Consider the following 16,137-nt stretch of genomic DNA (forward strand, 5'->3'; position numbering starts at 1 on the left):
GTCTGCACTCTGCAGACTGTGTGAGGGTTAGGATGGGCCACATAGGAGGCACTCAGGCTGACTAAAGCCTCCCACTATCTATAAGAAAACATCCCCTGATACTGCCACAGGAGGCCAATATCAGGCTATGGGAGACAACCTATATAAATTGGGAGGGGGAAGTAAATAATATTAAGACAAGCGTTATGCCTCCCTTGCACTATGCAGCCCTATCCAGATCCAGCTTCAAGCATAGACTTGGCTGCAGTAATTTATGAGGCAGCTCGTTAACGTCGGGTGATTTGCGCTGCTCGTTTGCTTCTGCTCATCTCTACCAAATGATATCATCTTCTACCTCTAATCTTCTAACTCTAATCCCCCATTCTCGAAGCACCTCCACCCCTCCCACCTCTTGTTTCCTTTCCTCATGCCATTCCTCCTCTCCTACCCTTCCACATTCTCTCGCATCCTCCTCCCCCTCCTTCTCCCAGTCTCTGAGTCTTCTCAGTCTTTGCGTGGGTGAGTTTAGAGATGGGGGAGCAGACAGAGACAGGAGCAGAGGCATCCCACTGAAGGGTGTGTGCGCATGTGTGTTCAATATGACATCCATCCAGATCAAAAAAGACTAAAAGAAGTCTGGTTTGACTCTGAAGGCTTTATGTGCCCTTGTAGTTACTTTTCCACTGCCCCCTACTGAGAGAATGAGAACAAGCCTAAAAAAAGAGAGAGATTTTCTCTCAAAACTTGCAGAGGGGAGAAAGCTCAGCAATCCTGGAGAGGCACCGTGGCACAGAGAAATAAAGACATGGATGAAGGTTGGGGTCAGAACAAAAAGCAAGAGAGAAAGGAAAAGAAAAGAAGGGGGAAACGAAGGGAGACCACTGAAAACGATGTTCATACCAGAGATTGTTATTGACAATTAGGGAAAAAATTGTATTGTTTTTATCCATAATAAAATACCTTGAGGGGCTTGCAGAACTTCACTGTTTGTTTCAACTAGTAAATTGATTTTACCACACTGGCCCAAAAACAGTCCTTAGCCTCTTCATCCCTAACCCACAGAGAAATCAGCTTGTCTCAGACCAGATGCGGTTAACTGCCTCAGATAGACAGATTTCACAATGAAAATTGCCAATTACAAAAATTACAATCAGAGCTGTTGGTTTGTATGTTGATAAGTGGTAGTTGGTTAAAGGGGAATTGAGATCAATATCGACTGAATGCAGACTGAATGACACTGGCCCTATTTTTCCTACGGCCTTCATACTGACTCCCCTTTGCTCTCCTCCTCTGTATTTAACACACACACTCTCCTTGTCTTCCCCCTTACCTCCATCCTTTCCTTCCCTGTCTTTCCCTCTATGACACGTCCAAGTGATCGTGTCGGGATGTCAACCCTCATCCACGGCTAATTGGGGCTCAGAGGAGTAATCAGGGCAGGACAAATCGGACAGTTCTGGTCATTAGCTGTGACCAGTGTTCTCTGGGAATCTGGGAGATGTGTGCACACTTCTGCCATCACGCCTGAGCCTGCATAGTGACACGGGCAGATCTGTGGCTTGACATGAATGGGGACACAGAGATTGGCACAGCACACAACAGACTTAGTGTGGAGCCATTTATCTCCTCTGCTTTCTAGTAAACACAAATAAGCCTTGCTGGTGACACTATGCACGGGGACTCTCTTATTGTCTAACATGGGAGACGCACCAAAGGCTGCTGAAGGGAAAGCTTATGAAGTACAATGCAGAGGGTAATATCAAATCAGGATCACGGTTTGCTGCAATACTCTTCAGCAAGCTTACACTGTTACACTGAGCTATTTTAATCTCAGTGCTCATATTATCAGCAAGGGACTAAGACATTTCTTTCTCGGTGGGGCCAGTCAGTCAGCTCTCTGTGCTCTTTTGAGTCGACTAGCAGGAATAGCAGAATAACATGTAAAATATTGGTGTCAATAACAATCTTGGAAGGCACAAAATGTAAACATGTCGATGACTGCTCCTTCTGAAAGCGGGGCGCGTGACTCTGGAGCAAGATGAATGTCAATTCGCCTTACTGGCAGAGCTTTAACCTTTCAGGATAGCTGAATTATTTAAGCACGGCATACCTGTTGTGGGCCTCTGTTTCGCTGTCTGGGCTCAGGCTGGTTAGGAGGCTGCATGAGGCTATTGCCACGCACACCTCTTTGGCCGCAGAGTGAAAATGGCAAGACAAATGCGGCGGGGGATTTGTGATAATTGGCCGTGCTGGTGGGCCAGGCGACGGGCCTAGATAAAAGGTCGCAGGCACTGAGGAACAGATCAGTCTGCCAGGAGGAGAGGAGGCTCTGTGCGCCTCTGGGGTTTAGCTCAACTTCTCTCTGCTTCTTCATATGGGGAGAGAGGGCTCCAGCAGGGGCCATTAATTAAGCACCAGAGTAACCTTCAATTTGTGTGGAGGTCAGAAGCACCAGCATCAATGTTTTGGGCAGACACCAACTAAGAAATAACTATATTTTCTCTCAGAGCAGAAACAGAGGGAAGTGGAAGTGCTCAGAAAAGTGACTGCAGGCAGAGGGACATGTTTGAATTTATCTAAGAGGAGGATATGTAGAGGGTTAATGTCAGGCGCACTGTATCTGTGTGACTGCACACAGGGAGGAGAAGTGAAGGAGATGAGGGGAGCCACAGGGACATGGCTCACACCCCGACATGCTTGTGAAGCAGCTGTTCTCCTCATGGCACAGAGAGCGGGGGCCTGCCAGCAGCGGCATGCTGCTGAGAACACCGTGGTCTCCCTCCATTGCGCAGAAACAGAACAGCAAAGCCTGGTACGCATACACACAAACGCAAGCACACGCAGAAAGATATGCAGACAAACATTTCACATACTGTCCCCCTCTGCTGTCTGGCCATTGTTAAGGACTCAAGTTGAACAGTCAGGTGGTGGAGTCAAATGCGTATGCTATAAATCTGATCTCATACTCTGTAGAGGTGCACTTCCATTTGATACAAACAACAGCCTGCATAGCTAAAGGCAATTATATTTCTACTGCCTCCATTTGCCCTGAGGTTGTAGACAGTCAGTCAAAACCTCCCCAGGTTTTCCTGCCTCTCTACCCTCTCAGTGAAATCAACAGAACGGTTCCTAGGCTCATCCATGATTTATCTAAGTGAAATATTCATTATGTAGCCTTGCATAGTCCGGACGAGTCTGATGTGGATCTGGACCTGACAGCTCTGCTCCGTCATCACACATCACCTGAGCCACTCTGAATCCGGCACCTGTCTCCCAGTGCTCAACACAGAGGTAACTAAACTGATCCGAATGAAAAGATGACTGGGGTAGATATAAAAACTCCATCTGTCTGCCTTTAGCCTGCAGGCATGTCCGCTCTGGGTCTGTAGCTACTGTATCCCGCTTGCATACAGACCTATGACGGATCACCGCAGCAAAGGAGCTACTCAACTTTTCCCATTCAATTAGCTAGAGAGAGAGAGTGAGGCCTCTGCCCTGACTGGTGACGTGGTGGTGTGAGGTGTGATGTGCCCGGGCTCTACGCTGACAGGCACTGGCCAGGCGTATTGATCTTTGGAGATCGGTGCACTTGTTATGAAGAGCGGATACTGTGGGAGTTCAAAGGCACTAGGTGATTTTCGATAAATGAACACAGCCAAAAAAGCGTGGTGAGCTTTTAGAAAGGTGAGGAGAGAGTAGTTTTCAGCACCATGGGTAGAACCAAAAAGCCTGCACTGCTCTTTAATCACAGAGCCATCACTGCAACTGTGATAATGTGTAAAGTTATCACTCTGCCTGTCCAATTAGGTAACCTCTGAATTATTCCATAAATTAATATCGCTGAAATACTGTCTAATAGTGCTGGAATGATCACAGGGACAACAGTGACAACTCATTTTCCTACATAACACTTATTCAAGTGGTTCCAAAGTCATTATATTCTGAAGGACTAATGTAATAAGAAAAATTTAACTGCAGTGAATGGTGATATTAATAATGTATTCATGTGAGACAGAGAGTAGAGCACAGTGGCCTAAGCTAAGAGGGAGAAAGTGATAGCTGTGAAGAAACAAGGTCGTCAGCATTCCCTCCTGCCTTACTAGTCATTTCATTATCTCATCCCTCTCTCCTCCTCTTTAAAGTAGGAAAAGCGGGAGAGGCTATTGACCCCTCTCTGTGTTCGTGGCAGGCAGCAGGACAAATGAAGTTTCCCCTCAGACCCCCCTCCGTATTAATATCATAATTATCCCCACCTCTGTGCCCCTGCCGGCCAGCGCAAACTCCAATGTCTGATTTGATGGAGAGGCACAAGCAGGGAATTACATTCGATTAGCACTAAACAAGAGAAGGGGACACGGAGCAATAGAATCAATCAGTGACACGAGGACGGGCGAGTTTGTGTGTGTGTATGTGTGTGACAGCTTGTGGCTGGAGGTGTAGTAGTAAACTAAACGTATGCCTTTAAGTATCTGGTTATGCACACTCCAGCTGTAATTTCCAGCTTTTAAAGTGATAGGTACTGTTATGACGTTTCTGATGTTGGCAAGAACTGAAAATACAACACGCTTTGACACACAGCACCATTATTGTTTTTTAAAACTTCTTCTGAAACGGGAACTTTTTTTGAGTGACAAACCACACAGTACACTCGGGCAGCTCTCTGTCTCAGCAGCAATTTGGATTCATTGTTTGCAACCCCAGATAAGTGAGGTGGTGCTTTTCTTCAGTCTCAGCCATTTGCGGGGATGGGCCAGACATTTTAAAGTGGTCTAATGCCAAAGAGAGGTGGAGGTAGCGTGGCGGGGGATGAGCAGATTCAGAGTAAGAGGTGAGAAGAACAAAAGAAAATGAATGGAGTGAGAGAGGACCCCCCCCTCCACTCGCTGGTCTTCGTTCCTGTCCCCTGTCTCATTACCCAGGCTTTGACTCAATAAAGAGTGGATAAAGAGTGGATAAAGAGGCACACACCCACAGGCTAACCGCCCCCCTCCCTGCCCTAAAACACCTTTAACAAACCTGACACTGTCTGTCGTTCTTGCCTCTCGCTTTCTAGCTTTCTTGCGCCGTCACACACATATCCAAAAATACACACATATACACACTGTCCCCTTTGTCCCTGTTTTTCTGTGGGGATTTTTTTTTTTTTTTGCTTCAAATCTTTAAATCTATCTTTCTCTTCAGCTCTCCCTTCAGTGTTTTTTTTTAGCCCAACTTTTTAAAAGTTGTGTCCATCTCACTCGCTCTCTCTCATTCACAGTCTGTCTCTACCCTCTCTGTCCTCTGTGTTCCCTCCCTGTCGGTGCTGTGTAATAGGAGTTATTTTCATCCCTGTCTCTCCGCGACTGTGGCCGCTGGATGGCTGAATATTTACATTTTTCACTCACTGGTGACCTTTCCCTGTTGCCACTCTGGGAGCTCCAGTCTCCTTGCTGCTCTGCTGTTGACAGACTACTGCCTGCAAATCTCATATGGACACAGCAAATGGTACACAGGGAGTCAGGGACAGAGGACTCAGAGACTGGAGAAAGGTAAAAAAAAAAAAAAAAATTAGAGAGATAAAGAGAGGGAGAGGGAGAGGGAGAGAGGGAATAAGAGAGAGAGGGAGAGACTGTTGTAACCAGGGCTGACTGTCAGTTGTCTGGCTGAAAATGGCCTGAAGAGAGAGGTGCTGAAGGTCTGCCTGCATCTGCACAGATATGGACCAAAGTGGTGTAATCTTTTACCTCTGGTGTCATCTTGATTGTGCTTTCTTGTCAGCACGGATGGCCTGCAATAAGCTGCCTGAAAAGAGATGTAAATCTGGGGCTCCGGAAACGCTCAGTGCCACAGAATATACTTGCAAATAAATATTTTTTGTTGGATGGTGGAGGTGCTTATTTCTGAATACTAATTTTAATATTTTAACTGCACACCAAGACCCTGGGAATCGTAAAATCTGTTGAGCTGTGTGAGAGAAGGATGCACACAGTAGGGCCAAGGATTCAACTAACCAGTTGTTCTTAGTCGACACTCTGCAGCAACAGAAAAGTTGAGTCAGTGAACTCCTCAAAGTTTGATGAGTGTTTATGTGCTTGCATCTTGAAACTGGAGCAGAGAGAGAGTGAAAATGAAGACTGTAGCTTTTAAAAGCAAGTGACCCTCTGTAGCCCTGGTCCTCTGTGGTAGTCTCTCTCCGTGCAGTGTGTTCTCATGTTTCTGAATGTCTGCATGTGTTCTTGTGTTGTTGTATATGTGTCAAGCGTAGCCTTGGCCTTACTTTACCTTTTAAAGTTGACGCTAAAAGACCCTGCTAGTGTTTGTCCTGTTATACCAATGTCAAGATGTGGTAGAGAAAATCCACAGTCCTGTGCTGGAATGCATTTTTATGTCCATCTGAAGCTAATACCGTGATTTGGCAATTCAGAATTTGTCAAATCAAGTGAATATCTTGTAAAAGTTACAGTCTTCAGTATGAAATTCCCTCTTTGTGTGACTATCCCTACACTGCAGCTCAGCAAGGAAGTACAGTGGAAAAACAAAGAGGAAATTCCATATGAAAATGTACAACTTTGAAAGGTTCCCACTTTAACGACTGAAGTTTGAAATGTGTTTTTTGTATATAATAAGGACTGTGGTTTTGTCTACCATCACTTATACTGAAATGGTGTAAGGAGAGAATCTAATCCATCGGCCAATGCAGATGACAGGAACCATTACAGCAGCCAGAAATTATTTCAGTGTACACATGGGAATCTCCGTGGTCCAGAATCAACAGACATTCCTGACAGCTAGCAAATGGTGGCAGATCAATGATAATATGTAGCCTCATCAAACAAGATGTTTCTCCGATAAGTGTCAACGTAGATCAGTGTGTTATTTCCAGAATCAGAACTATATATTCCATTTGTTTTTTATTTACAGTTATTTCATTATTTTTCTTGCTTTCATTGCTTAGACTTTTTGATATTACACGGTAACTCTAATCATTTGAAAAATGTAGAGAAAAGAAAATGAGCATCTTTGCTGACGGAAATCAGAAGAGAAAAGAGGAAACATGCTTTTTTGTGTTTGCTAGTGCTGTTACTGCTGTCTGTGACACACACAGAACCAACAGAGATATATAAACAGTTGTTGTCTGAAAGCTTTTGTTTGCCGTGGGAACACTCTAATTATTTTGATTAGTATTTAAGCATTGTTGAGGCCAGTTTTTCCCTTTCGTCTTTTCCCAGCAGGTCTGGTCTCCACTTTTGCAAACAGACATTGTCATTCAGGTTGGTTAGACTACAAATGAATTTGTCTTCTGGGTCTAGATAGACAGATAGACAGACAGACAGACAGACAGACAGATGACACAGAAACTTTTACATTCTCTTAAAATTGTATGTGTGAATGGTTGTACCTATCAGCCACCTTCAAACAATAATAGCTGCCATGCTAAACGAGAATGATGAGATGTATTGGGGAGGTGATCAAAGGACTACTATTTACAACCACTCTCAGCCTGCGGTCTTGACGACCCACTGTAAGCACACCAGACTGTACAGGGAATGTCTTCCATCATGCTTTTACTGCCCATCACTGCAGCTGTTAGACAGGGGAGATGGCAAAGCTTTTAGCAGACTGAGATACCGCCCTCGTACTGGACGGCGTGTATGGCCAATGCCATCAGAAAAGAGAATGACTGGGAAAGATAAGGGAAATGGAGGCTGGAGAGAGAAAAGAGAAAAGAGAGGGAGGCGCTGGGGGGAGAGGTTGATGTCTGCCTGCTGGCTGTCAAAGGAAAATGCTTCGGTTAAATGGAAACTGATATCATGCAACTCGTTCTAGTTCTTGTGGATAGGATGGGGGAGTCTGAGAGGGAAAGTGTGGTGAACTGTAGAGGAGCAGAAAAAGAGCTCTTACCTGGAGCAGCCAGTAGCACCTACGGTGGAAGGTGGGGATGATGGAGGAGTGTACGTAGCAGCCATACAAACACTGGAAGGAAGTAAGACAGAAAGAGGAAGAGAGAAAGAGGGACAGAAAGACAGGACATTACACTACAGGAAAGTACAGACAACAAGCTGATCTCTCTGCTGACCGTGACGGCTCTGACCTTTGAACCCCTGACCTCTTCCCTCTTTGCAGTAATTCCCACATGGACCTGCTGGCAGATGGTCCAGCTATTGTTTTCAGAAACAAAGCTCGAAGAAGAAAGTGGATTGGGTTAACTGGTGATCTCAGGACAGTTCCAGCATCACCATATGACTCCTTCCTTCCTTTCCTTCCCCCCTTTTCCACTTTTATCCTGTCCTGCTTGGAGAGAGCCCCTGACAGAATGATTCAGGTGTGCCCTACTCCACCCCCAACCCACAGGGCATCCCAGCACATAACTAAAGCACAGTGTTATTAATATCCTTATCGTAAACAGATAATACTGTGCCTGGGGGCTCGTTACCGTGGAGGGAGCTAGGCAGGGCAGATAACGCCTCCCGGTATCGGGCAGAGAGGCCAGGAGACATTTTTCAACAGCCGGCAGCAGAGTCAAATACAGCGAAGCACCGTGCAACAAGGAACAGGAGCAAGGCAGCACTTATCCACCTCCAGACTTCTCTCCTCCTCCATCCTTCTACAGGAGACCCACAGCCCTGGCTCCCAGGTGACCTGGAGGGAAGGCTAGCCTGCTTTTGCTTGTTTACAGCAAGAGTCTACAACACCCTCTCCCCCAACTGTCAGCAGCTAGGAAATAGGCTGTGATTTGGTGCGATATAATATTTGTGAAAGGTGAGGATTGGGTGGATTGCTCTGAAGACAGGACGCTCAGCTCTTACAGGAATAAATCAAACAAGCAGGTCTGAAGGGTTGAGCCTCACTCCAATCCAGTTTGGTATAACTGTTTGTTTAAAACTCAGGAGAAATCACAGCTGGGGTGATACATGCACATACATTAGTCAGAGTGTGTGCATGTACAGACACACACGTGGACACACACATATGAACACTACATTATTCAGCAGTTGTGTGTTCAATAAGTTAAGGCAGGTTTCCTCGGGCTCCGTAGATGTGACTGGGTAGGAGGTGGGGAAGGAGGCAGGAGTGTGGCGGGAGGGAAGATGGAGGGTGGGTGGTGGGGCATAGGGACGTTTGGCTACACTGCTTGGAGGACCGTGTGATAAATAGGTGCCTTGAACTGTGCTATGCGCTCGTCTTATTTGACTGGTTAAAAAGAGCAGGGCCCACACAGGAAGTCAGTCTGTATAAACACTTGTTTGCCAACATCAAACCTTCTGATTAATTATACCAGAGTACTACATACCACACAGCCACACCGACTGGGCATGTGGTGAAAGACACATCACATCACTAAAGACACAAACACATCACGTAGATGCACAAACACGTGTGCATGGCTGTGTGTGTCCAGCACATTCACACATGCAGACGTCCCGTGACCAACGGAAAAACAACAAAGGTCACATCTGCTTCGGCTGTTTCTCCAGGTGTTCCATTGTTCAAATCACATCTATTGTGAACTGACTTCAATGCTACCGAACTCTGCGTGTGAGAGTTTGAGATAGTGAAGGCACGCAGGCTTCCTCCTGTTCTTATTTTTTGCTGTACTCTCATCCATTACAGCTGTCTGAAATAGGATGTATACCTCCTCCCACTCCCATAGCTCTGCCATCCATTACTCCATGCTGGCAACAGACAGACACTTCCTCCCACTCCCACAGTGCATTGAACATCACATTACTACAGTCAGCCACAACTGCAAGCAGCACACACGTCTCTGCTGTGCAATTTTGTAAGTATTTATGTCATAAACTGTACTTTGTGCTCTTTTCAGGGATTAGGCAGCTGTGATGCAATAAGGCGTTAAAGTCTGCATTTCACTACGGCCGTGTGTTGCAATACTTTTGTGAAAGGTGTACGCAAACAGAAATGCTACCATTCTGCCTATTCAAAGTTTGACTTTCGGTTTAAACACTCTGACTTACATGCATACCATATAACGCCACAGTCAGTTTTCACCGCAAGCAGAAAATGGCAGACTGGTTTTTAATGCTGCGTGTGTGCTTAGTAAACCTGCTGTCTTGTTAATTTATGATTACAGATAGTTCATTGATATATCATGGTTAATACTGCTCTAGCCTAAAGCATTTGGCCCGCTGAGGGCGGGCTGTGGTGTGGCTGTGCGCAGTCGGATGAGGCTATGGCATGTTCCTCAGGATTGACAGGTGGGCCAGTGCAACAGGCCTGTGTGACTAGGGCGACTGGGGAGTGAATAAATTAGCCCCCAGGCTGCTTTCCTCTCCCTCTGTTTACTCTGTTTCTCAACCACACAAAGCGCCGTGCCAGACAAACAAGCAGCTTAAAGCATAACACAACTGTTGCACCTGTCAGTGCCGATATACAGTAGGCATCAAACACATTCGCACACAGGCAAAAGCTTGTGTTCCCTCACCCTCCCACCACACACACACACAGAATTAGATAATAAAGTCTTAAGTACAAAACTAAATATTAACAAAGAAATACTCACAGAAGCGCAGGCATATGTATGTTAGACTCACACACACACCCTTATACACACACAGACAATCAGAACAGACCAAGACAAAACGACAAAAGCCAAGATACTTTTGAGAGTGAAAGCACGCCCACATACACAAAGCTCATCATACTCGAGCGCTTATCAGTAATTCAAGACGGATATCAGTTACTGGTGTTTCTGCTGCTCTCTGCATGCAGAGTGTCTGGGTGACAAAGTGACGGCAGCACAACCATTATTTGCTGTCTTTGGGCTGTGACAGATGACAGCACATCACAGGGCAAGCAATTAAACCATAATTATACACACATACACACATATCCTCTCATAAAAAGTGCAGTTTCCCAGCGTGTAATGTTGAAGAGCTCACTGACACAGTACACACGGAACAAGTATGTAGGTGTGCATATGCAAACACGCACACACACACACGTATTATTGGTTTACTGTTGAGTTGGGGGGGTGTAAATGAGACACAAAAGAACAATAATACACAGTTTATAAAAGTATTCACAAGCAGCGTGTCCATAATGTATTCATGCGCTGTCACTGCAGACAGCAGGAGAAAAGAGTTACAGCGACGTGTGTCCTCCAAAGTCAGACACTGATGCAGCAAATTCATTTAGTGTTGTCACTCAAGCAAGCGGCCAAGGCAATGAAACCCTGCCCTGCCCCAATGAGAGGGTATTACTGCCTGGCCCCACCCCCCCACCCGTGGGGTGTTAAAGTGGATTCCCGAGCGGAACAGGACCGCACAGTTCACATAGGGCTAGCAGGCCGGGCAGCCCAGTGATAAACACTTTGGCCTAAATAAAGTCTTTAAAAATGAAGGCAGGGCCACCGCCGGTTACCTGTCCTGCCTCTGACGGCTGCCGCTGCCCCTGGCCTGCCCGTTACCCTGGCGACACCTTACTTAAATTCATCCATCATGTCTGACAGGTGTCAGGCACAGTTAGAGATAGGTTAGTAAAATGCTCTGTGGAGGCAAAACTGGCACTGGTTATAGTGAGACGGGAGGGAGAGAAAGAGGGGAAGATGGGGAAACTTTCTCATTAGACCATAATGATGTGTGAAGACAGTCCTAATCAGAGCATGGCACCTTATTTATGTTGGCAATTTGCTGTTTTCCTGCAGTGATGCAAACGTCTTACTGTCAGAGGCTGCCACACATTTGTCTGTCTGTTGGACGGTCAGTCAGTCCAGCTGGGAAAAACGCACACACACACACACACACACTTGCTCAATGCTCACACACAGAAATATGTGTGTACTTAGACGACATGTCTTTCATTTTGTTAAAAACTCTTCGTTTTTTTTTAATTCCCCTCTCCTGCCCCCAGTTTTCATCCAATCAGTTTTTTCAAGGATAGTTTTGCCATTGACTAATGTGTGACGCGTTTGTTTCCTTAGCAGTCAGTACAGTCAGATCTCACTTAAAATTTTCAGCTCCTGCCGTATTGAGTGAGTGCTTTGCACTATTATACAGCTGTTGAGACGGACATCCACCTGGTAAAGTCACTTCTGGCTCACTGCTTCATTAGAGGGAATGTATCATTTTGTGTGTGTGTACTTCTGTGTGTGCCCATGTTTGCATTTGTCTGTTCACATGGATGCCTGGGGCAGGTGATTCAGCCTGGGGCATAGCAGCATAAATAGAGCTCAAGCAGCAGCCAATCAGGCAGTACCATGAAACCCCATCCGTGGAGGGAACGCAAAATCCATACTCAATAGAGATTCATGGACCATGCAAGATTCAAGCTACCCTGGCCATTGACAGCATCCATGATGACTATTGATCAACCAACGATTTCTGGCTCTATACAGACGTGATTAGATGACTTACGGCTGAAAAGTGCCACTTCCAGTTTGGAGGATGAGCTCATTTTCGACCAATACCGTAATGCTCTTCATTTCACCTGCTGTCTTTACAGTCAGCCGCTCTGCTCTCTCCCAACCGTTCAGCGGGAATCAAATTATCTGTAGTGTCTGGTATGATGGCACGATGCCCAGAATGCCCATAATATACAGTATCTCACTTGCATTTTGGATTCACAGAGAAATGCACAGCTCCTGTATATTACTTGCACAATGACTGTGGCTTTTAACCCAGCTACTGCTTTCTCTATTAAGATTCTTCTCCTTCTCGACACCTCTTTAAATAAGCTGCTGCTTAAGTTGTAACAGTATCATTCTTCAGTGCATCTGAAGACCTAAGTAACGGTTGATGAGACATTATACATAATAAATCAAAAGCGGCTTAGATTTATCTCCCCGGTCCTCTCCGCTGGACCAGCTGCAGCCTCTAAATCAGTCAAAACTGAGCGGGCTACAAAATGAATTGGCAGGCTGCACAGGAACTGAAGGAGAAAATGAAAAACAAACCAAAATTCCTCAACAAAGCAAAACAAATGACGTGCTGGAAAAAATGAATGTGTTATGGAAATGACTGACTCTAAAAATAGCACGCTCATTGTAAAATCAACACAAACAGTTGATAAACAGGCCCTGAAGAGGAGAATCAATTAGCCAAGCTGGACGTGTAAACACAGCTATACATCAAGTTCAAGAGGAAAACAATAACAGGGCTGAGGCAGTTAGACAGAAACCCCTGACCGCCTGCCACGCCGAAAGTCCTGACTCTCTCTGGCCTCATTCCTGAAGCTTAAGAAGGCAAGCACGAATTCAAGACAAAAGAGCAGCAAGGCATTTTAGGGTGGAGAACTTTGCTGATTAAGTTGGGTATAGGAGTAATACACATTAAGAAGAGGGAAAAATGATAGAAGACAGAGAAGAAGAATAGAGACGGAAAAATAGACGAGGGGATTTGGGGTTTACAGTCTCGCTTCTGCACGTGCCGGAGAAAGCTCATGCTCATACCCGTGCACGTCTGTCTCCCTGACTGAAGACACGGTGTCTGTTGATGCTAATGCTAGCCAGCTGGGCTCACAGCCAAAGGCATTAAGTGGAATCGAATTCCACCAAACTAGCTTTAATCAGCAGGTTTTTAAGGTTAGAATTACTCTCCCTCTCCTCCAGCCCGCCGGCCAAGGTTAAAGCAGACACAGACAGGGGCTGGGCTCGGCTAATGGGATGGAAGGGTGGCATGGGGCCTACGGCATGCCACCATACAACAACAACAACCACACATACTAACACACAAAGGTGCAAACACACATAGGCACAAGCACAGCTATGCAATTTAGCCAAGTCACTCCTGCAAATAATAATCATGCAGACGCACGCACGCACACACACCACGCACACACACACAAAAGAAATACAGTTACCTGTGAGTGTCTGTATGAATGTGGGGCGAAAAGAAGAGCAAAAATATGCATAATGCACACAATGATAAGTGCACTGACACACAGCGACACAAGCTGCATAAAAATACTCAGCAGGACCAAATCATAGCCAGACCGCATGCAAGATTCATCATCACCCTTATATATGCTACATCAATATGATTAAAAAAACAAAAAAGATCTGAGACCAAGAGACCAATGGGTCCATGCTTATGTGTTTGTATCGCATGCATAGCTCTGCCTTCAGTTAATCGATTCCTTGACATCACCAGCCATAAATAGCCATCCTAGGCGGAAAGTGAAAACATGGATGCAGGCCATAAATGTACAGGCTTTACAGACTTAACTATCTGTGTCTGCACAAGCAAATCAAACTGAATACCTACAGATAAACACATAGAATAAACAAACATTGACCTGTTTTCTGTTACATCAGTTCTGAATGTGTGTAAAGGCCTATTCACTTAAAGTAAGCCTAACAAGAATGCTGAAAGCCTTAACACAAAAAGAGAGGTGACAAGTGAATATATCAGGCTGTTTTTTATACTTCACAAAGAGCCAGTGGAGGCTTGCCTTGACCTCAGCCTACAACAGCAGTCAACACATTGATGCCTGTCAACAAAGGAAAGCTCAGTAAACCTTGCAGCACTCCTGACAGTTTCTCAAAACTCAAACTGTGTTTCTATAGCAGCCACACTATGAGCAGAGGCCTAAGCAGCAGCAGTGCTAGCAAATGTTCTTTTTCCTCACTCAGCCTTTCATTTTTCTTATCTTTCTCCTGTTCTCAACTGACGTTACTCAGCACATAAGAAAGCAGCATCGCTTTGGAGATGTACCACAGATTAAATTAGCTCAAGTCAAGTCTGTGTTTTTGAGACACTAATAGTCTTGCAAATTTGTCTTTGAACTTTCTGCATCTTGATAAAGCAAAATAGCTCTAGTTAAAAGTCAATGTGAGGAGATCAGCATATTATACTAAAGTGAGGAAGAGCAGGATACAAATGGGTATCAAATATATGTGTAAAAAACTGTAAATGGAAACCAGCCATTATCTCAAGACATCTCTACATTATCACCTAACCCTTGAGCTGACCTCTAGATTTCCTGTCAAAATAAAAAAAAATGTCTTACAGCAAAAAGAGCAATGTGCATCTGTTTGCATTACCAGCCTGGGGTTATCAACCATGACAGGCACTTCGTTCCATTAAAAGATGGAGTAATGGATACAGCAATCAGCTTATCATACCACAGTCTAAAGACTGGAGGTCAGAGGTCAGGTTTTAGCCGTCACTCTTGGTGGGAGGGACACAGCTGAGTCTAAGAAGACTTTTCCGTACTGGGTGTCTCCATCACACTCAGTCTAACCCAAATGCATGTGCTGGAGAACAGCCAAAGGGATGTCAACACAGAACATGGATATGAATTCAGCTGGATGGCAGGAGGGATGCTGGGCAAAGAGAGTTAGAGGTGCAGTATGTAATAGGCAAGCAGTAAAAAACAAGAAAGAAAGACAAGATGACTATTAAATAATTAATTAATAAAAACATCACATGGTGAGTCTGCTGCTGCTTAATAAACATAGATGGCATTGTTTGAGTCTGTATGACCGCCCATTAACCTTCCCTTGAGTTAGCTGAGGTAAGGATAAAAGTGGCGCTGTGTGGAAAAGGGGAGCACGTCCTCTGCATTAATGAGCAAACCATCTAACCCACAGTTTCCCCCTAAAACACACACACACAGCAAAGACTTGCTGTAGATGACATCACACACTCAGCCTGCCTGTGTGGGTTATGCCAGGGAGATATGCTGTCTAATTGTAAGAGAGAGCCCAGATTTGTAATCCTCCACAGTTCTGTTAGGACTGATTAGCAGAGGCTCATGGCTTCTCCCCCTGCCGTGATCTATAGGCACTCCAAATTTCCAATATCTCCGGTGTGAGCAAGGAAGAGCTGAGAGAGACTGTAAATCATGACAAGTCCTACTGAGCGCAGGAGAGAAAAAGGGATGGATGGATGGAGTCGTGGCGAGAGAGTGAGCAACACCGAGAGACATTCAGCTCGTGTGGAAACATGAAGGGGGGGAAAGGAATGGAGAAAATTAGTGAGGGGATGAGGTGATGGGAGAGGGAGTAGTGCACATAGAGAGAGACAGAGAGAGGAGCACACATCAGGGAGACATGAGAGAGTTGGGGAGGAAAGAAGAGAGGAGAGGAAAGGAGATATGATTACCAAGGAAACAGCCAAAAAAAAAAAATTCCCGCCGGGGCGAAAGAGACAGAGAGTGTGGAGCAGACAAAGAGGAGAAAGAGCATGGGGGGAAGAAAGGGAGTGGGAGGACAGAGAGACT

The 16,137-nt window shown here is 45.3% G+C and overlaps 1 protein-coding gene across 7 annotated transcripts in view; it reads right to left on the reverse strand.

Annotated features, from left to right (window-relative positions):
* Nucleotides 1–16,137, reverse strand: part of camta1a (calmodulin binding transcription activator 1a) — a 264,990-nt gene that overhangs the window by 46,454 nt on the left and 202,399 nt on the right. For 6 of the 7 annotated variants that reach the window (XM_046396757.1, XM_046396760.1, XM_046396758.1 and 3 more), the window contains one exon: nt 7,861–7,932. The exons of the other annotated variant lie outside the window; for it this stretch is intronic. In XM_046396757.1, coding sequence (XP_046252713.1) covers nt 7,861–7,932 — 72 coding nt within the window. The remainder of the gene's footprint in view (nt 1–7,860; nt 7,933–16,137) is intronic. 7 annotated transcript variants of the gene reach the window in all.

The sequence above is a fragment of the Scatophagus argus genome, chromosome 8 (assembly GCF_020382885.2).
Source record: "Scatophagus argus isolate fScaArg1 chromosome 8, fScaArg1.pri, whole genome shotgun sequence".
NCBI classification, from domain to species: Eukaryota; Metazoa; Chordata; class Actinopteri; family Scatophagidae; genus Scatophagus; species Scatophagus argus.